At 43.1% G+C, this 22,609-nt stretch overlaps 1 protein-coding gene across 1 annotated transcript in view; it reads right to left on the reverse strand.

The window, feature by feature from the left end:
* The window catches only part of PEX14 (peroxisomal biogenesis factor 14), a 137,987-nt gene that overhangs the window by 15,077 nt on the left and 100,301 nt on the right, over positions 1-22,609 (reverse strand). Inside the window, exon 4 of the mRNA XM_066606570.1 lies at positions 9,756-9,884. Within this exon, the coding sequence (XP_066462667.1) occupies positions 9,756-9,884 (129 nt within the window). The remainder of the gene's footprint in view (positions 1-9,755; positions 9,885-22,609) is intronic.

Consider the following 22,609-nt stretch of genomic DNA (forward strand, 5'->3'; position numbering starts at 1 on the left):
GTAGTAGTTCTCTATCAACCCCCATTTCTACCGATTTCAGCCCTAACAATCTAACATTTGTCAACTATTCGGCACATAGGGGATACATATTAACAAATAAGCCTCTTCCCATATATGCTTTTTATTAGTTTACACCAATTCCCCTAAATTGTAACTGTTGGGGATATAAAGAAGGGCAGAGTGATTCCCCCGCACCCTAATACAGAGAGACACAGGGAGCAATCACACTGTGCCAGGGGAGCTGCAGGACCTACTCTAGCAGAGGGGTTAAGGGGGCGGCATTAATATCGGCAGCCGAGGCTAACCCCTCGCTCCGAGTCTATGGTGCATCCTGGAATTGAGTGATTTTATTGCCCCCTCCTTTTCATTATTAATGAAACGGGACTGGGATGATCTTTCACAAAAGTTCAGCAAGTCTATAAAGCCTCTGAGCTGAAATGCCATCTCACTCGTTTTACATTAAGTGACACAAGTCTGTCTCGTGGCAAAATTAAAGAAGAAAAACGAACATTGGAATGGGGGGGCAGGAAAAGATAGAAGGGGGGGGGGCAGAAAGACAACTTTAGTCTTCAAGAGGTAATGAACAGTATGGCTCTAATGCTCTACGCACTCCAATACCACTGGCTTCAAAGAGGGTCTTGTGGTCATAAGTGCATAATAGAGAGACCTGCAACTCTCTAATATACACTCATTACCAAAACAATCCCAACCTAGAAGAAGGCGGATGGAATGAGACTGTGTGATTGTAACATCGAAATCAGTGGTTACAGTATCAGAGCAGAAGATCATTTATTGTGGAGCTGACCCCCGGAAGGGAGGCTCTAGTACCTTGTTGTACCGCCTCTAGCTTAGATACAAGATGTGATACGGGTAGGCATGGAGGCTCTAGTACCCTGTTGTACTGCCTCTAGCTTAGATACAAGATGTGATACGGGCAGGCATGGAGGCTCTAGTACCCTGTTGTACCGCCTCTACCTTGGATACAAGATGTGATATGGGAGGGCATGGAGGCTCTAGTACCCTGTTGTACCGCCTCTAGCTTGGATACAAGATGTGATATGGACGGGCATGGAGGCTCTAGTACCCTGTTGTACCACCTCTAGCTTGGATACAAGATGTGATACGGGGAGGCATGGAGGCTCTAGTACCCTGTTGTACCGCCTCTAGCTTAGATACAAGATGTGATACGGGCAGGCATGGAGGCTCTAGTACCCTGTTGTACTGCCTCTAGCTTGGATACAAGATGTGATATGGACGGGCATGGAGGCTCTAGTACCCTGTTGTACTGCCTCTAGCTTAGATACAAGATGTGATACGGGCAGGCATGGAGGCTCTAGTACCCTGTTGTACCGCCTCTAGCTTGGATACAAGATGTGATATGGACGGGCATGGAGGCTCTAGTACCCTGTTGTACCGCCTCTAGCTTAGATACAAGATGTGATACGGGCAGGCATGGAGGCTCTTGTACCCTGTTGTACCACCTCTAGCTTAGATACAAGATGTGATACGGGTGGGCATGGAGGCTCTAGTACCCTGTTGTACCGCCTCTAGCTTGGATACAAGATGTGATATGGACGGGCATGGAGGCTCTAGTACCCTGTTGTACCGCCTCTAGCTTGGATAATAGATGTGATACGGGGAGGCATGGAGGCTCTAGTACCCTGTTGTACCGCCTCTAGCTTGGATACAAGATGTGATACGGACTGGCATGTTGGCTCTAGTATCCTCTTGCACTGCCTCTAGCTTGGATACAAGATGTGATATGGGTGGGCATGGAGGCTTTAGTACCCTCTTGTGATGCTTCTAGCTTGGATACAAGATGTGATACAGCCGGGCATAGAGGTTCTAGTACCCTGTTGTACCGCCTCTAGCTTGGATACAAGATGTGATACGGACTGGCATGTTGGCTCTAGTATCCTCTTGCACTGCCTCTAGCTTGGATACAAGATGTGATATGGGTGGGCATGGAGGCTTTAGTACCCTCTTGTGATGCTTCTAGCTTGGATACAAGATGTGATACAGCCGGGCATAGAGGTTCTAGTACCCTGTTGTACCGCCTCTAGCTTGGATACAAGATGTGATACGGGTGGCATGGAGGCTCTAGTACCCTATTGTACTGCCTCTAGCTTGGGTGTAACATGTGATACAGGCGGGCATGTAGGCTCTAGTACCCAGTTGTACCGCCTCTAGCTTGGGTGTAGCATGTGATACAGGCGGGAATGGAGGTACACAGGTTCAATATAAGATCCTGCTGCAAATCCTACTGAAAATGCCTCTTGGAAGCCGCCATGAGGGGAACACATGTGGCTGCAGGATATCCTGAACATACCGCTGAGCTGTCATTGTCCCTCGTACCACCACTAGGGGTGACCGACTGTCATATGCAATGGCCCCTTAAACTATCACACCAGCAGGGGGCACTGTGCTGCTTAACAGCAAAGCCCGGATTGAGGCACTCACACCGAGGTCTCCCGATATGAACACATGTCAGTGCCCACACTAAACCTGGATTCATCGCTGAAGACAACCTGGTTCCCCTCCGTGGTGCCTTATTTGGTCGTTCACCAATCCACTATATACAGAGGCTACAATGGGTGTCAAAGGCCGTACATGTAATGGGCTGTATTCACTCGGGCGATTAGGATCCATAAAACAGGTCCAATTTTTTTTTTTTAATCGGCTTTTCTTGTAATGTTATTTTGTTATTGGCGCACGCGATTTCCATCCATTTTGCAATTGTATCCAGAGTATCAACTAATTTTTAACCGGTCCTACTCATGATGGCTCTTACTGCTGAACAGCCATAGCGCCATGCTGTGCCAGCTGTCTGCAATCCCATCCTGGGTATATATGGTTTTTTTCACGCTCTTTCCATACTTTGTCTTACAGGGTTGTCCAGTTGTTAACCATCGAAGAATTATGTGCAGGATTAACCTATATCAATAGTACTTCAGCCGCCCCAGAACCCCCTCTGCTCAGCTGTTCACCGGGACACTGACCTCATGCACTGAGCTGATTTCTGCAGCAGGCAGACAGCTCCATTCTTAATGCAGTGTCCAAGCTTGGTATTACAGTCAAAGATCCCATTCAATTCAATGTGAGCCTTGCCTGTAATCCCAAGCCCAACCACTGCAGTAATTGACTTCGTGCATGAGCACAATGGCCTGGAAAACAGCTGATCAGTGGGGGTCACGGGTAGCGGACCCTTACTAATTTACTATTGATGACCTATCCTGCACATAAGCCATCAGTAGTTTATCACCGGACAACCCCTTTAACTGGACACTTCTGTCTTTTAAAGGCAGAAAGAACCTTTTTTCGAGTGACATTCTCTATCCTGCGACCGTCCGGCGGCCGAGCCAATCTATCTTTCTATTTAAGTAAAATGCTGATTAATCAGTCTCTTCGTTCTGTCGTTTGCATACTGACAGGAACAAACTATATTCATTGATACACTCCCAACTCGGAATTTACATGCTGGATTTGTTCGCACGTAGTCGGAAGCCTGAAGGTTACATTAGTGCTGAATACGATGATCTGAGCGGACTGGAAGACGTTGGGGTACAAGGCTCCATATGAAGCAGCGGTGTGCAGAGAGGCGCCAGGCACAAAATAAAAATGTGGCCCCTTTAGGGAGCTGCTTGACGCCAGCAGACCAACCCTCGTTAGCAGCCTTGTGATATACAGTATCAGACAAGTGTCAAACCTGCCTCTCGCCATCACGTCAGGACGTTGCGTGGCGTTATAGACTGCTAATATCATACAAGCAGCATCCTAAACATGGGGACAAGTCCGCTCTCCACTGTGAGAACAGTAACAGCAGGCAGAACACCAGTTTTTCTTGCTAGGTAATCTGTGTGGCACACCCAAGGGTGTTGGTACATGGAAAAATGTCAAAAACAACTTATTTAACCCCATCTTAGTAGCGTTTTTCTTTAATATCACAGCGGCACATGAAGTCCTGCTGAAAACAAGAAACATTCAGATGAAAAGGCTACAAAAACCTGCAACTCGGGCCGCATGTAGGAACCCGCAGCTAAAGACGAGGCGGGAGGGGAGGTGAAGGTCTGAGAAAGCTGCAAAAAATGTATCAGAGGAGGAAGATCTATACCGGCATACAGCCAAGCAAAGCTGCCCTGACTTAAAGGGGTTGTCCAGGACTTTTTGGGACTTTTACGGTTGGTGACTTATGATCAGGATTGGTCAACCAAACCGCTGCCCTGCGGACACCGCTATCTGCTTCTAGCTCTGTACACACAAAGATAGCCCAGGAATCAGCTGATCGGCGGGGATCCTAAGCAGATCTCCACCGATCATCTATGGATACCCTATAATGAGGATGGGCCACCAATAGTAAAAGACTCAAAAGTCCTGGGCAGACCCTTTAAAGGGTTAATCCACTTCCAATATTTTACAGTTAACATAAAATATCAGTAACTTTGTAAAAACTTTTCCTAAAGGGCCACTTCAGCGATAAACACATTTTTCATCCCTGCCCCCCCCCCCCCCCCCTCACCTGATTGACTGACTATGGTCATAGTCTGGATGTTTCCTATGTACATCGCAGACACTTGTATGCTATGCAGCCTCCTGTCAGGCACCATCTTGATTGCTCCCTGCTTTCACTTTCACTATGCTGTGCTATCAATCCCGAGATACATCAGCACAGAATCACATGCTGCAGCCTGTACCATCTCTGCCTGCTGGGAGGACACTGCTCTTACCTTCTGAATTCAGCTAAACAAGCTAAAGACCATAATAATACAGTCAGGACGATGAGCTGTGATCTCCTATATTATAACTGTGTGACAGAAGCCTCTAATCATCATTAGTAACTGTTCTAGAACGGTCTGTGTTCCCCTCGAAATAACTTCTATGCTAGGGTCTATGTAATATGATCACACATATATTATGCCAACTACAAAACTGACTGCATTTGACAATATATAAACCCAAGTGAATCTCAGCTGGTGAGAATTGAGATCACGTGATCCGCCTGAGGAGGACGACTCCGGGAGTTTCAGATAGAAAATAATAACTGGCCAAGGTAATATATAGCTAATTGACTTCTATCTACTGGGGAACTAGTTACATAATGAAGGAAAACTTTTTTTTATAACTTTTTGCCAGCGTGGCCCTTTAACTATTTCCGCACAGATTCGGGGTTATTTCGTGTCACTGCCTTCCGTCACATACAAAGCTGCTTTCACAATTCTGCAGCTTCCCTTGCAAACAGCCGGTGTTCTGGCTCCACCCTGTTATCAGATGCATAATCTACATTTTATGAGGATTTATATTGTGAAAGGAAGTCAATTATATTTCAAAGCTGGGATGGACGGCCATTGTTGTATGGACGAGAGGTTGGCATCTCCACATGAGCCTTGGTTGCAAAGGCCGACATGACATAACGGCTCCAAATGCATCGAAGGGCCCGTCCACCCTGCCATGTGCTCCTCCGTAAAACACACGTTTTTACTCTAAAAAGCGATAAAAATGTTCTTCGCGTGCGTAAAAGTGCTCTTGTGGGTGGGCCCTAAACGGAGATAAAGCAATTAAAGGGGCTTACCAGAATCTGAAGTTACCCGAGCGGGTGCCGCTTGGCTATCTCAGCAGTCCCACTGAATGCGACTGGAGCGCTGGCGTGATTGCTTGACCATTCAGTCTCCTCTTGACGGAGACCCCCACAGATCAGCGAGTTATCCCCTATCTTGTAGTTAGGGAATACCTTAAAAATTCTAGTAAACGGCTCTTTTGGAATATGTTGACTAGAGATGAGCAAGTATACTCGCTAAGGCACATTACTCGAGCGAGTAGTGCCTTAGCCGAGTATCTCCCCGCTCGTCTCTAAAGATTCGGGGGCCGGCGGGGAGCGGCGGGGGAGAGCGGGGAGGAACGGAAGAGGAGATCTCTCTCTCCCTCTCTCCACCCGCTCCCCGCTGCAACTCACCTGTCACCCGCACCTGCCCCCGAATCTTTAGAGACGAGCTGGGAGATACTCGGCTAAGGCACTACTCGCTCCAGTAATGTGCCTTAGCGAGTATACTCGCTCAGCTCTAATGTTGACACCATAAACGCAACATAAAACATAAGGTGATACAAAAAGAATGGTGCAAAAGTAAAGCAGGTTTCTTCATACATGAAGTGACATCCACCATCCAGAATGACATGAAAAGAGAGAAGACTCTTAAAGTTTTTATTGCACTTTACAGAGGTCGATGGCGGCGCCGTTGGTGATTCCAGATGTCAAGGTGGTAGTCTAGTTCTGCCAAGACGCAGGCATTTCCTCTGTTACCAATCCCACTGCAGCTGAGATACGTTGTTTGAGGTCATCCGGTCTCACCAACGGCGCCACGCTGGGGTGCAATAAAATCTGGAAGAGTCTTCTCTCTTTCCATGTCATTCTGGCTGTTGGATGTCACTTCATGTAAGAAGATATCCGCTTTCCTTCTGCACCATTCTTTTTGTATCACCCTGTGAAAAAAGGCAATATGAATGCAGAACCAGACTGCAATGAGGCATTGTTTACAGTCTGTAACGATTAACTGAGACACATAAGTCTGTATGGGAGCTGTATACACAAAACGGTAACTTGTTTATAGTGTAAACGGTTTGCAAAGTTTATATATATATATATATATGTGTGTGTTTTATTTTATTGCCGACCGATAAAGCATGGGCTGCACCGGAGGACATCTGTTTGAAACGATCATTGGGATATTGTGGCAGAAAGTGCGCGCTTCTTATAAGGGAGATGGACAAGGAGTGAGAATAAACGTCTTGCGCTACTGACTTTTTTTTTCACTGCTTGGCAATTAAGCGAATCTGTGAGGAAATTAATGTGATTTTTTCTCACAGTTTAAGCTTCTCCCGGCTCGGAGTGACAGCTAAGACTTTCCTCCTTAGATCCACATCAGTCTGACTGATGCACCCGGCAACTAATCGCATGTCAAACACAAGATATTTTATGTAATAAATTACAGGCAAAAAGTAATTTCAGTGTCATTTATCAGCATTATTATCAGTCCTGTTTCTCTGGATTAATCAACATTTTTCTTTTAACTCCATTTGCATCGCACCGGGGGGGGGGGGGGAAACACCAGTGTCCCTCAGCAGCCGAGCCGGCCCGCACGCGGCGACCGAAGGGTTAATTTTTAACATAACACTATGTATAAATGTCAGACAGTTACCGGCTAAAAAAAAAAAAGGGAAAAAAAGGCAGAAAAGAGAAATTACAGTTTTCTATTAGCATTCTGTATTTTAGTACAAAGACGGGGAAAAAAAGTAACAAAAAAATGAAAAGCTAATATAAAAAACACAAACAGTAATTTTGTAACATTTTTAATAAATGCTCCAGGATTGGGCGAGGTCGTTGCCAAGGAGACGGTGAAGCAGAATATTAATAACGATGCCCTCCCTCACTCACAATCTATGGGGTAATTACATTTACATTTTAATTTAGTAAAAACACATCTATTATGATTCCCACCCCCCTCACAAACAACCGTCCTGATTTACAATTAATTAATAGGGTCAGAATATGATATTTGACAGGGGTTTATTGAACTGCGCCATCACATCAGACAAAAGTACTGGAAAAGGTCACAATTTAAAGCTACACTCATTCTATGTTCGGGGACTTGGGAGTTTGCTCATAAACCTGCCCTTCCCGATGGAACCGTCGTCGGTGGAGACACTGCGGCGGTTTACGGCGCTCCTCCATATAAATAGGAACTTAGTATATACTGTGGCCATTAGGGCTTCTGCTCCAGCCACTTCTGAAGTCCCAAGTTTACAGGCTTCCTGGGGACCATCATGTACTAAGAGATACAGGACTGTCAGCATTGGTTCCCGCAGACTGTTTGAAAGGGGAGCGGAAAAATCCTGAAAGTGCGACTGGAGTGCAAGAAGTTATAGAAGTCAAAATCAGAACCAAGTAGGGGAAACAAAGATACTTACTTGATTCCGGGGGATCAGAGCAGTTCCCGAGACCCCAGGGGAACGGCATGGCAATTTACATGGGTGCCCATTTCCGATGCCAGACTACCTCTATCACCCCACAGAAGTGAACGGAGTCCAAGCCATCATTTATCACCTATCAACAGGATCATTTTGGTGGGCATAACCCCTTTAAAAGGGTATTCCTAAAATTGACTTTTATCCCCAATCCATAGGAAAGGGGGTAAAGCTCTGCTCAGTGGGGGTCTCAATGCCCCATATCCGCCCTCTTCTCGTCACTGCGGGAGAGATTGAATGCAGCACTTGCCAAACATGCATGGCGTCGCTCCATTCATTTACTGTGGGGCTGACAGAAATGGTCAAGTAGAAGAGCTCGACTATCTCCGGCAGCCCACCGAAGCTGAATGGAGCAGCACCGCTTGTTCCTTCATACTCCTCTTCACTCTGGAGCGGAGAAGGGCGTAGTGAGCCCGCAGCGAGGAAGAGAGAGGACATAGGACGCCTGGTCTTGATATCAACGGGTGCCTCAGAGGTGAGACCACCACCGGTCAGACTTTTATGACCCATCCAATGGACAGATGCTAAGAGTCAATTTTGGGAGAACTCCTTTAAAACTGGAGTGAAATTACCAATCTGACTCTCTTCGATGCCTAGTGATTAGATCTTCGATTTTATTTATATAATTCTTTTAATTACTATTATTAATAATGCATAATAGGATGAAACAGTTAAAGGGATTGTCCAGAATTAGAAAATGTTGCTGCTTTTCCCAAAACACAGCACCACCCCTATCCACAGGTTTTGTGTGGTATTGCAGCTCAGCCCCTTTAATTTAAATGGTGCTGAGCTGTAGTACCAGACACAACCTGTGTACAAGTGTGGCGCCGTTTGTGGAAAAAAGCAGCCACGTCTTTCTAATTCTGTACAACACTTAAGCACCAGCAGAAATCTTGTGTAAATACTGGGGGACAAGTGATTAACATGTGGCTCCACCAATGAACGCTCACATTAGCAAACTGCTTACATGGGTTATCCAGCTTTAAACTATTGATGACCTATCCTCAAATCACCAATAGTAGATCAGTGGGGGCACTGCCGAATGGGTTTCCCATCAGTCAGCTGTTTGCACATGGAGCTGATATTCACAGGAAGTAGACAGCTCTGTTCCCACTGTAGTGGCCAGGCTTGGTATTACAGGCAAAATCCCCATCAACACCAATTAGGTCTGTGTCTGTAATACCAAGCGTGGCCACTGTGGTGAAAACTGAACTGGCTGCTTCCGATACCCATCACTTCCGTGCAGGAGCACACTAGCCTGGTATATAGCAGATTGGCATGAATGCTGGGTGACGTGCGTCTGCTGATCTACTATTGCTGCCCCACCCCGAAGACAGGCCATCAACAGTTTAAAACACCGGTATCTAACCTAAAGTCACACTTGCATAATCATCAGCAAAGTTTACTTTCCGCCTATTCACATTTCCAACTCAATACTATGACATCACTTCGAATGCACCAGCGCCAGCTAGTGGCCAGTTTAATGAGAAAAAATGGTAAATTTTGCAAAATGTAATATTGGATTTTGAGAGCTGTATCCTAAAAAGCGCCATAAAATTGTTTCATTATGCTAATGACTTTGTTTTATGCCGCCGTGGCGCTCTGCGTATAAAAGTTATTTCTGAGCAAATTTTATTTCATTCGGATGAAGTTTGATGTTTTGGAATTAAATGTGCATTTTCGCTATATGAATGCAAAAGTGCTGTTCATGCGCAGATTTCTTATGATAAGTCGTCACTCACGGTAGGGTTGGACAGCCAGCTGGTGCGGTGGACCTGGGTGGGGTAGACCTGTGGCGCCCAAAGAGGGTGGGTCATCATGGGCAGTGCCAGACTGCTGGAGCGCCAACTCTATCTCTTCGTCGCTTAATCCTACGGAGGAAGAAAAAGGGAAAAATGAGGGATCCGAGACCCTGGGTGTATGTGCGCAGGAGCGCCATCCTATTATGCCACTGTCACTTTAATATATATACAAGGAGGACAATAAACCATCGCGCCCAATCTCGTAGCTTCCGAACGCGGATGGAGTTTGAGGTTTGATTTTCTCATTCAATTTGCTTAATTTCTCGCCAGTTTTATGACCGCGGCTCTGAGCTCCATACACCCCAACCACTCCCCTCCGTGTAACCCATCAGCAACAAATCCAACTCGTCTTCATCGGCGGCACCAGCGCCTTTTTAACCCATTTGTCCCCCCGCCAATGGAAGAGAGCGGGCAGGAAGCCGATGAGGATTTGCAGTGGTTAAAGGTTGGCGCCCCTCATTCAGCTCACGTAAGACGCAATGAAACCAGACAAAACAGAAGAAAACTAACCAAAGCTAATTATGTAAAGAGGGAGCTCGTTAACGCACATCATTACTAGAGGAAGGGAGAGGAAGTCGACGTTTTATGACAAAAGGAGAAATAAAAACGAAATCAAATGTACACTGAGCGATTATAGGAAAAAGGAGCAAAATCCAAAAAGAATACCAAATAGTCCCGAGCAGGAAAATGCCGGCAGCTTAACCCCCTCTTAAAGTGAACCAGTCACCCTGAAAATGAAGTGCGATCTGCAAGGAGCTATAGAGGAGGAGGAGCTGAGGAGATTGGTATATAGCTTTAAGGGGAAAGATTCAGTATATCTTATTAAGCTCAACTCTCTCTAATTCTTAGGAGTCCAGTGGGCGGTTCTACTCAATGATTGACAGTGATCTATATGCTAACGGATATAGGGCAGACTGTCAATTACTGATAAGACCGCCCACTGGACTCCTAACGCTAGAAAACCCGAGCTTTAGATGAATAAATGAGATGCTATACTAAATCCCTTCCTATAAAACTTTATATCAATCAGCTCAGCTCCTCCTGCGCTGCGATAACATGTCGCTTGCGGAGTGCATTGTCTTTCCACTGCGACAGGTTCGCTTTGTCATCGTGGCCTCGTCATAGGGTCTTACATAAAAGGTGTTCACAGAGGTGGAGATTTTATTTTCTCAAACTATTATCATATTTAGGCTACCGTTTTCTCCAGTCTATCTATGGAATATGAAAAAACAGCAGTTCGATATGTAGGGGACCCAGGAATGAATCATAGTATAGTAGAGTTGGAAGGGACCTTCAGGGTCATCGGGTCCAACCCCCTGCTCAGTGCAGGATAACTAAGGCCTCATGTCCACGGGCAAAAGAAGAATTAAAATCCGCAGCGGATTTTAACTCTTCTCCCGCACGCAGATCCGCACCCCGTAGGGATGCATTGACTACCCGCGGGTAGATAAATACCCGCGGATGGTCAATAAAAGTGATTTTTTTTAAAATGGAGCATGAAAAAATTTGGACCATGCTCCATTTTTGTGCGGGTCTCCCACGGGCTTCTATTGAAGCCTATGGAAGCTGTCCGGATCCGTGGGAGACAAAATTCGGAATTTACTCACCCGCTCCGGTTCTTCCCTTCGCCGCGGCTCCATCTTCTCTCCGTCGCGGCCGGATCTTCTTTCTTCGGGACGGCGTATGTGCGCGGCACGTCGCCGACGTGCCCTGTGCATCCGCCGGGCCGAAGAAAGAAGATCCGGCCGCGACGCAGAGAACATGACGCCGCGGCGAAGGGAAGATCCGGAGCGGGCGAAAGGTAAGTTTATTCTTCTTTTTAGCGCTCATGTCCGCGGGGCAGGAGGGACCCACTCCGGATTCTCCATGGAGAATCCGGAGCGGGCCTGATTTTCCCCGTGGACATGACGCCTAAATCATCCCAGACAGATATTTGTCCAGCCTTTGTTTGAACACTTCCAATGCAGGAGAACTCACCACCTCCTGTGGTAACCTGTTCCACTGATTGACCCCCCTCACCATCAGAAAGTTTTTTCTAATATCTAATTTGTATCCTCCCTTTCAGTTTCATCCCATTGCTTCTAGTCTTTCCTTGTGCAGATGAGAATAGGGCTGATCCCTCTGCACTGTGACAGTCCTTCAGATATTTGTAGACAGCTATTAAGTCTCCCCTCAGCCTTATTTTTTGCAAGCTAAACATTCCCAGATCCGTTAACCGTTCCTCATAGGACATGATTTGTAGATCGCTCACCATTTTGGTAACTCTTCTCTGAACTTGCTCCAGTTTGTCTATGTCTTTTTTTTTTAAAGTGGGGTGCCTAGAACCAGACACAGTATTCCAAATGAGGTCTGACTAAGGAAGAGTAGAGGGGGATAATGACCTCACGTGACCTAGACTCTATGCTTCTCTTAATACATCCCACAATTGTGTTTGCCTTTTTGGCTGCTGCATCACATTGTTAACTCATGTTCAGTCTATGATCTATTAGTATACCCAAGTCTTTTTCACATGTGCTGCTGCTTAGCCTTATTCTTTCCATTCTGTATGTGCTTTCTTCATTTTTCTTGCCCAGATGTAGGACTTTGCACTTCTCCTTGTTAAATACCATTCTGTTAGTCACCGCCCACTGTGCAAGCTTTTCTAGATCTTTTTGAATACTCTTTCTCTGTTCCCTCGTGTTAGCTATCCCTCTTAGCTTTGTGTCATCAGCAAATTTGATCATTTTCCCATGAACTCCCTCCTCCAGATCATTTATAAAAATGTTGAACAACACTGGGCCCAGGACAGAGACTTATGGTACCCACTTGATACATTCTTCCACTTGGATGTGCAGCCATTTATGACCGCTCTTTGAGTATGATCACTCAGACAGTTGTGAATCCACCTAACAGGTGCCTTGTCAATCCCATATTTGGTCATTTTTCCAATAAGTAAAGAAAAACTATATCCACCGCATTTCCCTGATCAACCTAGTCAGTGATACGAGCATAGAAGGAAATTAGATTAAGCTGGCATGACTTGTTTATGCTGGCTTTGGCTAATTACTCCATTTTTATCCAGGTACTTGCATACATGCTGTTTAATAATTTGTTGAAAGATCTTTCCCGGTATAGACGTCAGGCTCACGGGCCTGTAGTTTCCTGGATCCACCTTCTTCCCTTTTTGGAAGATAGGGACAACATTTGCCCTTTTCCAATCTTCTGGGATTTCTCCGGTTCTCCAGGAATTTTCAAAGATTATAGCGAGTGGTTCAGCAATTACCTCTGCTGCTTCCTTTAGCATCCTAGGATGTAATTCATCTGGAACTTGAAACTTAAATTCATTTAAGTTAGCTAAGTGTTCCCTCACCATCTCTCTGCTTATAGATAGCCTGCATTCTTTTATTCCCCCAATAGCACAGGAAAGATCAGTTGATATTCCATCTACTTTCTGAGAGAAAACAGATACAAAATAGGAATTTAAAAGTTCGGCCTTCTCAACATCATTCTTAACCAACTTTCTATTTTCATCTTGTAAGCATCCAATAGCATCTTTAACTTTTCTCTTGTTTTTGACATACCCCCAAAATCCTTTATTATTGCTTTTGGCCTCTGCTGCAAGTCTCAATTCATTATCAGCTTTAGCTTTTCTGACACTTGCCCTACAGCTTCTGCAGACCGCATTATATTCTTCTTTAGATATTTCCCCCTCTTTCCATTTGATAAACATATTTTGTGTGTGAATAATGTGCAAAGGTGCCAGCAAAAACTCTCACATGGTCGAGTTGCGCACATGGCACAACACGTAAAAAAAGTTTTGGTGGCAGCAACCACTTCCGTATGGATGCAGAAGGCAACAAAGTAAGGATGACCATGGCGCGCCAGACAGCCGGGATGCCAGATAGGGAATCTTTATTGAGGAAATGTGTTTCAGAGTCGGAACGACTCCTTCCTCAAGTCTTTTCGCCTGAATAAAGATTCCCTACCTGTCATCTTGCCATCCCGGCTGTCTGGTGCACAATAGTCCTCCTTACTTCTCCAGTGCATGTAATGCAAAAGATTAATGTTGTAAATAGGCTTAATTAAAAATTTTCTACTGCTGTGCGTCTCCCATTTCTTAATCATCTACACTTTGGAAGTTAGCAAAAAGTGGGACGCAGATCAAAGGTAGCAGGACTGCAGGATGAGACTACAGTGTGTTTATCATATGTAACCATGGAGACACATAGATCCACAAAAAAGCTGTAGACCAAACACATTTTTAATAAAACCAGATATAAAGTTACTTCTCTTTCCATTTTAAATACACTGGAGCAATAAAAAAAACTGTTGTTAACGTTTACATACCCTTTAAAGGGTTGTCCAGTTGTAAGCGATTGAGTGCCGATCCTCAGGATAGGTCATGAGTAGTGGATTGGTAGGGATCTGCCATAAGCAAGCTGTCCTCTGGGCCAGTGTGCTTGTGCAGTGAGCTGATTTGCACAGGAAGCAGATAGCGCCGTTGCTGTTGCAGTGGTTGAACTTTGTATTACAGCCCATTCATTTCACTGCAATAATAAGCCTGGCTACTGAAATGGAAATGGAACTGTATGCTTCCTACAGAATTCAGCTCAGGTCATGAGCACATCAGTCCGGCTAACAGCTGAATGACAGATTACGGGCAATAGACCCACCCATTGATCTACTACCGATGACCTAGCCTATAGAAAAAAAGAAAAGAAATAGTCAGCTCACCTCTTCTAGAAATGGGAAAATCCAGGGACATGCGAGCATATATGTACGGAGCATTAGACACAGCCGAAAGTCCTGAGTGGCAATTGTAGACAAACACAATCAAGAGTCAGCTCTACGTACAAAATAGGCTTTCTTTCCTTTAAGGACAGGACATCACATAGCACAGAAGATGTGTTTCTACGGACAAGCGGTCTTGATCATCATAGCGTCTTCTATGCTATGTGATGTCCTGTCTATAAAGGGGAAAAAGCATATCTTGTACGTAGAGCTGACACTTTATCGTGTTTGATATCCTGTAGATAGGTCGCCAATAGTTTATAGCAGGACGACCCCTTTAATATGAGTGACTTGCTCACTTCTGCATGCTAACTGGAGGCTGCCCTTCTCTTGTGCACCATGCAAGGGTGTTTGCTTAAGGAAAATCTGACTAATTTGGGATTTTTGCTCATGTAGGTTTATGGTCAACCCACCGCAGAAGTTTCACATTCACATAGAGGATCCTTTCCATAAATGGCAAAAATATTAGAGATCTAAACGAAGATTCTGTGCTTGACACCTGCCTGTAGAACACGCCATCAGCTGGACTTTACTGTCATTTCCCATTTAACATATTAACACATCTGGTTACATGAGAAATACATTGATACAATAATCCATAGATTACACAAAAAAATGTCTCATAAACAGAAATAGTTAGTGCTAATAATATTCGTATCCCATTATTTGGGCTAATTTGCCCCAAATAAATTGCCTTCCATAAATAAGGCGGTAAAAGCATACATGGATATACATTGTACACATGGGATTCACAATATCACACCATATTACTATTAGTCGTGGACAGTCATGTTCCTCAGGATGTAGTGGACTATAAGAGGAGTGAATGAGAAGCTTTGTGTTTTGTGATCTTTCTTCTTCATCAAAATGTATCATTTAGAGTGAACTGATAAACTTGTAGCTACATTTTTAATTTTGGTGGTTCTATGAAACTGGTAAGGACTATAGGTAATATGAGACAGGGCTGCTTAAGGCTAGAAATTGGTGTCTGAGCACAACATAGTGCTGCACTAACAACAGAGCAATACATTTGCAGCAGAGCAGCCATGAAAAGTAGTAGCATGCTTTAGTTGTAAAGGCAATGGTCCATAGCAACTACCTAAACAGAGTTCAATTAGAATGTGCTTCCTGGAGATAAAAATATAATTGCTATAATAACTACTATAATACTGCCCCCAATGTACAATATAACTACTATAATACTGCCCCCAAAGTAAAAGAATATAACTACTATAATACTACCCCCTATGTACGAGAATATAACTACTATAATACTGCCTCCTATGTACAAGACTATAACTACAATAATACTGCCCCTATGTACAAGAATATAACTACTATAATACTGCCCCCTATGTACAAGAATATAACTACAATAATACTGCCCCTATGTACAAGAATATAACTACTATAATACTGCCCCCTATGTACAACAATATAACTACTATAATACTGCCCCCTATGTACAAGAATATAACTACTATAATACTGCTTCTATGTACAAGAATATAACTACTATAATACTGCCCCCTATGTACAAGAATATCACTACTATAATACTGCCTTCTATGTACAAGAACATAACTACTATAATACTGCCCCCTATGTACAAGAATATCACTACTATAATACTGCCTCCTATGTACAAGAATATAACTACTATAATACTGCTCCTATATACAAGAATGTAACTACTAGAATACTGTCCCCTATGTACAAGAATATAACTACTATAATACTGCCCCCTATGTACAAGAATATAACTACTATATTACTGCCCCCTATGTACAAGAATATAACTACAATAATACTGCCCCCTATGTACAAGAATATCACTACTATAATACTGCCTCCTATGTACAAGGATATAACTACTATAATACTGCCCCCTATGTACAAGAATATAACTACAATAATACTGCCCCCTATGTACAAGAATATCACTACTATAATACTGCCTCCTATGTACAAGAACATAACTACTATAATACTGCCCCCTATGTACAAGAATATCACTACTATAATACTGCCTCCTATGTACAAGAATATAACTACTATATTACTGCCCCCTATGTACAAGAATATAACTACTATAATACTACCCCCTATGTACAAGAATATAATTACTATCATACTGCTCCCCCTATGTACAAGAATATAACTACTATAATACTGCCCCCTATGTACAAGAATTTAACTACTATAATACTATTCCCTATGTACAAGAATATAACTACTATCATACTGCTCCCCCTATGTACAAGAATATCACTACTATAATACTGCCCCCTATGAACAAGAATATAACTACTATAATACTGCTCCTATGTACAAGAATATAACTACTATAATACTACCCCCTATGTACAAGAATATAATTACTATCATACTGCTCCCCCTATGTACAAGAATATCACTACTATAATACTGCCCACTATGAACAAGAATATAACTACTATAATACTGCTCCTATGTACAAGAATATAACTACTATATTACTGCCCCCTATGTACAAGAATATAACTACTATAATACTGGGCCTTATGTACAAGAATATAGCTACTATAATACTGCCCCCTCTGTACAAGAATATAACTACTATAATCCTGCTCCCTATATACAAGAATATAACTACTATAATACTGCTCCCTATATACAAGAATATAACTACTATAATACTGCTCCCTATATACAAGAATATAACTACTATAATACTGCCCCCTATATACAAGAATATAACTACTATAATACTGCCCCCTATGTACAAGAATATAACTACTATAATACTGCCCCCTATATACAAGAATATAACTACTATAATACTGCTCCCTATATACAAGAATATAACTACTATAATACTGCCCCCTATATACAAGAATATAACTACTATAATACTGCCCCCTATGTACAAGAATATAACTACTATAATACTACCTCCTATGTACAAGAATATAACTACTATAATACTGCTCCCCATGTACAAGAATATAAGTACTATAATACTGCTCCCTATATACAAGAATATAACTACTATAATACTGCCTCCTATGTACAAGAGTATAACTACTATAATACTGCCCGTGTACGAGAATATAACTACTATAATACTGCCCCATATGTACAAGAATATAACTACTATAATACTGCCCCTATGTACAAGAACATAACTACTATAATAGTGCCTCCTATATACAAGAATATAACTACTATAATACTGCCCCCTATGTACAATAATATAACTACTATAATACTGCCCCTATGTACAAGAGTATAACTACTATAATACTGACCCCTATGTACAAGAATATAACTACTATAATACTGTCCCCTCTATGTACAAGAATATAGCTACTATAATACTGCCCCCTATGTACAAGAATATAATTACTATAATACTGCTCCGTATGTACAAGAATATAACTACTATAATACTGCCCCTATGTACAAGAATATAACTACTATAATACTGCTCCTATGTACAAGAATATAACTACTATAATACTGCTCCTATGTACAAGAATATAACTACTATAATACTACCCCTATGTACAAGAGTATAACTACTATAATACTGCCTTGTATGTACAAGAATATAACTACTATAATACTGCCCCCTATGTACAAGAATATAATTACTATAATACTGCTCCGTATGTACAAGAATATAACTACTATAATACTGCCCCTATGTACAAGAATATAACTACTATAATACTGCTCCTATGTACAAGAATATAACTACTATAATACTGCTCCTATGTACAAGAATATAACTACTATAATACTACCCCTATGTACAAGAGTATAACTACTATAATACTGCCTTGTATGTACAAGAATATAACTACTATAATACTGCCCCCTATGTACAAGAACATAACTACTATAATACTGCCCCCTATGTACAACAATATAACTACTATAATACTGCCCCCTATGTACAACAATATAACTACTATAATACTGCCCCCTATGTACAAGAATGTAACTACTATAATACTGTCCCCCTATGTACAAGAATTTAACTACTATAATACTGCTCCCTGTGTACAAAATTATAAATACTATAATACTGCCCCTATGTACAAGAATATAACTACTATAATACTGCCCCCTATGTACAAGAATATAACTACAATAATACTGCCCCCTATGTACAAGAATATAACTACAATAATACTGCCCGCTATGTACAAGAATATAACTACTATAATACTGCCCCCCTATGTACATGAATATAACTACTATAATACTGCCCCCCTATGTACAAGAATATAACTACTATAATACTGCTCCCTATGTACAAGAATATAACTACTATAATACTGCCCCTATGTACAAGAATATAAATACTATAATACTGCCTACTATGTACAAGAATATAACTACTATAATACTGCCCCCTATGTACAAGAATATAACTACTATAATACTGCTCCCTATGTACAAGAATATAACTACTATAATACTGCCTCCTATGTACAAGAATATAACTACTATAATACTGCCCACTATGTACAAGAATATAACTACTATAATACTGCCCCCTATGTACAAGAATATAACTACTATAATACTGCCCCCTATGTACAAGAATATAACTACTATAATACTGCTCCCTATGTACAAGAATATAACTACTATAATACTGCCTCCTATGTACAAGAATATAACTACTATAATACTGCCTCCTATGTACAAGAATATAACTACTATAATACTGCCTCCTATGTACAAGAATATAACTACTATAATACTGCTCCTATGTACAAGAATATAACTACTATAATACTGCTCCTATGTACAAGAATATAGCTACTATAATACTGCCCCCCATGTACAAGAATATAACTACTATAATACTGCCCCCTATGTACAAGAATATAACTACTATAATACTGGATCTAAAAAGGACAGGACAAGTTTCATGTCGGTAAGAGTCGTTCTTCAAGGACTACTTCCTAACTCCTTAAAATAAGAATGGTTTATAGAAGACCCCATCACTACAACAAAAGGATATTGGAATACCTCTAATATACATATACAGGTCACTATTGTGTGGTCTGCTGTCTCAGCATCAGTGTGAACATTTAATAACCTGAACTGTATATATGTAATTCACAGGACATGAAACCGGCATCAGCTCTCTACTTCCCCCCAACAGACGGATGACAAGAGGTTAACGAGAGCAGATCGTCCGAGAGAGAAGGACGTTGCAGCGTTGGCTGATATTATAAACTCCTTGCCGTTGTTTATCACCAGCCTGACTAATGCAGCTTTTTTTTTTTTTTTTTGTTTCGAATAATCTAATGCAAATTAGACACACGCGTCTCCCAGTTGATTGCTATCTGAGCTGAATAATCTGCGAGACACCGAGGGGACACAAGGCAAGGACTCGGCAGAGCAAGATGCCTGGCAGTCATACAGTAACCATCAGCCTCAGGATGGCGACGGCGTCTTATACACACACCTTATAGGGTTATTTACACCACTTTATGGCATTGTGCGCTCGAGAAAAACGCTTACCATTAAAAATATTACACTAAAAACATAAACCTGCCGCGTCGTATACCCCAAAAATTACACTTTGCAGGTATTTTTGCAAACAACCTTATGGAATTGCACTAGTGGCAACTGACCAATGTAGAAGAGCACTGCCTTCCGAGGCTAATATCACTGGACGTGCCTCCAGAAAATACACGGTCCCCACCGCAGCCCCAACAGAAGTAGTAAATGAAACAGTAACTAATCAAATCCTGCGCTCAAAGTGGTAAAAACCAAAGTGGCACATCGAAAATTTAGGAAAGCCGGGCTAAAACCGCGAGCCGATTCTCTGCGTTTTTCTATAGATGCACCATCTGAATACACCCTACAAAGCCTGTACAGAACGCCGGCCGCCACAGCTCTGCCCGCCCCTCATTGGAGCCTTAGAATATATCGTTTTGGGAGTTTTTCTTCTACGAGTTCTGTTTGATTCTGAGATGGATAGAACTTGGAACAGAAAAATGGGTTGAGTTAGAAAAATCGCTGCATGACCAATTTTTGGTCGATTCTTCAAGTATTCGCCATTATTTTCTATGGAAGTGTGAACAAATTTTTTTCTTATTACAGTCGCCTGACATGCAATTTACATGTGAGTGTAATGCCTTTTTACTGCCTGTTACTATGGGGGCAACATGGGGAAAAAAAATAAAATAAATAAAAAAATAAAATCGCAGGGCAAAGAAAAACGCATGAGAAAACACAAGACAAAAACGCGTGAAAAATCGCACAGAAAACGGTTGGTTTTTCACTTTTCTGTGTGAATACAGCCTAATACACAGCAGGGAGTCCAGTAATGTTCTGTTAGGCAATTGCTTACAATAACATCTCCTAAACTAATGCTTGAAAAGTTACTGCACTTTTAAAAAACTTTTGACATGTCCGGGTGCTGAAGCTCCTGTTGATCGCTGAAAGTAAGGGTCTGCAGCTCTTACCCGGGCACTGTGCCCCTTCGGCTGTCATTGTTGCCTTTCACCTACTCTGGGCAGCTGAAGATGGAAGCATTAACTCCTACAGAAATCTATGCATCCGTCTTGAACTGCTGATGGGAACCAACAGGTATTGATGAGGGCCAAAGGGGCCCAACGCTCGGGTAATATTTTAGCGATCGGCAGGGATCTCAGCACTCGAATCCCCACTGATTAAAACTCTTGCCATGTTACTCAGAGATGTCAAGACATCTCTAGTCTATCTCAAGCTTTACATACCATATCACAGTTTTCACAGGATCACATAGATTATATGTGCAATATAATTCTGCCTAGCACCCCCTGCTTGTTCAGTGTCTGCACAGAGCCTATTCTGGGGATTTGTGCTCTGGAAAGTGTTGTATTTACACCAAGTACTGTGCAGGAATCTGGTGTAGGAAAAATTAACGTCCCCCACCATTATGAGCGGCCAGGGTAGTGTTTGGATGTCAGTGCAGAATAAAGCACTACTCGCTCGAGTAGTTTGCCTTAGCGAGTATGCTCGCTCATCTCTACTAATGAACTTAGCGGTGATGTCAGCACTCGTGCAGTCAATTAGCGACTGTCAGCCCAACATTGTCCTGCTTGTTCAGTGTCTGTACAGAGTTATCATTGGAGATCTGCATTCTGGAAAGTGTTGTCTTTACACTAGGTGCTGTGCAAAAGTTGAATGTAGGAAAACTGCCCCCACCATTATAGGAGCTCAGGGTAGTATCTTGATATTGGTGCAGAACATTAAATGCAGCTCTGAAGTATATTACAGGCTGTAAAACAAAAATAGAACATAACTAATGCAATATATTTTTTATATGTAAGAGAGGGAGGACAGACAGGCAGAGAGAGTGAGGGGAAGGACAGAGAGAAAGGGGAGGGATAGACAGACAGAAAGAGAGAGAGGGGGAGGGATAAGGCCAGGCAGAGAGAGAGGGAGGGGGGGGGAGGTCAGGCAGGCAGAGAGAGAGAGGGAGGGGGGGCAGGCAGAGAGATAGAGCTAGGGTGGGGGAAGAAGGCCAGGTAGAGAGAGAGAGGGGGAGAGAGAGATGGGGGGTGGGGGGCAGGCAGAGAGAGATGGGGGGTGGGGGGCAGGCAGAGAGAGATGGGGGGTGGGGGGCAGGCAGAGAGAGATGGGGGGTGGGGGGCAGGCAGAGAGAGAGGGGGGGAGGCCAGGCAGAGAGAGAGGGGGGGCCAGGCAGAGAGAGGGGGGGGAGGCCAGGCAGAGAGAGGGGGGGAGGCCAGGCAGAGAGAGGGGGGGGGGGGAGGCCAGGCAGAGAGGGGGGGGGAGAAGGCCAGGCAGGGAGAGGAAGGAGGGAGGGGGAAGAAGGACAGGCAGAGGGGGGGGGGGGGAGAGAAGGACAGGCAGGGAGAGGAAGGAGGGAGGGGGAAGAAGGCCAGGCAGAGAGAGAGGGAGGGGGAAGAAGGCCAGGCAGAGAGAGAGGGAGGGGGAAGAAGGCCAGGCAGAGAGAGAGGGAGGGGGGAGAAGACCAGGCAGAGAGAGAGGGAGGGGGGAGAAGACCA

The sequence above is a fragment of the Eleutherodactylus coqui genome, chromosome 6 (genome assembly GCF_035609145.1).
Source record: "Eleutherodactylus coqui strain aEleCoq1 chromosome 6, aEleCoq1.hap1, whole genome shotgun sequence".
NCBI lineage: Eukaryota > Metazoa > Chordata > Amphibia > Anura > Eleutherodactylidae > Eleutherodactylus > Eleutherodactylus coqui.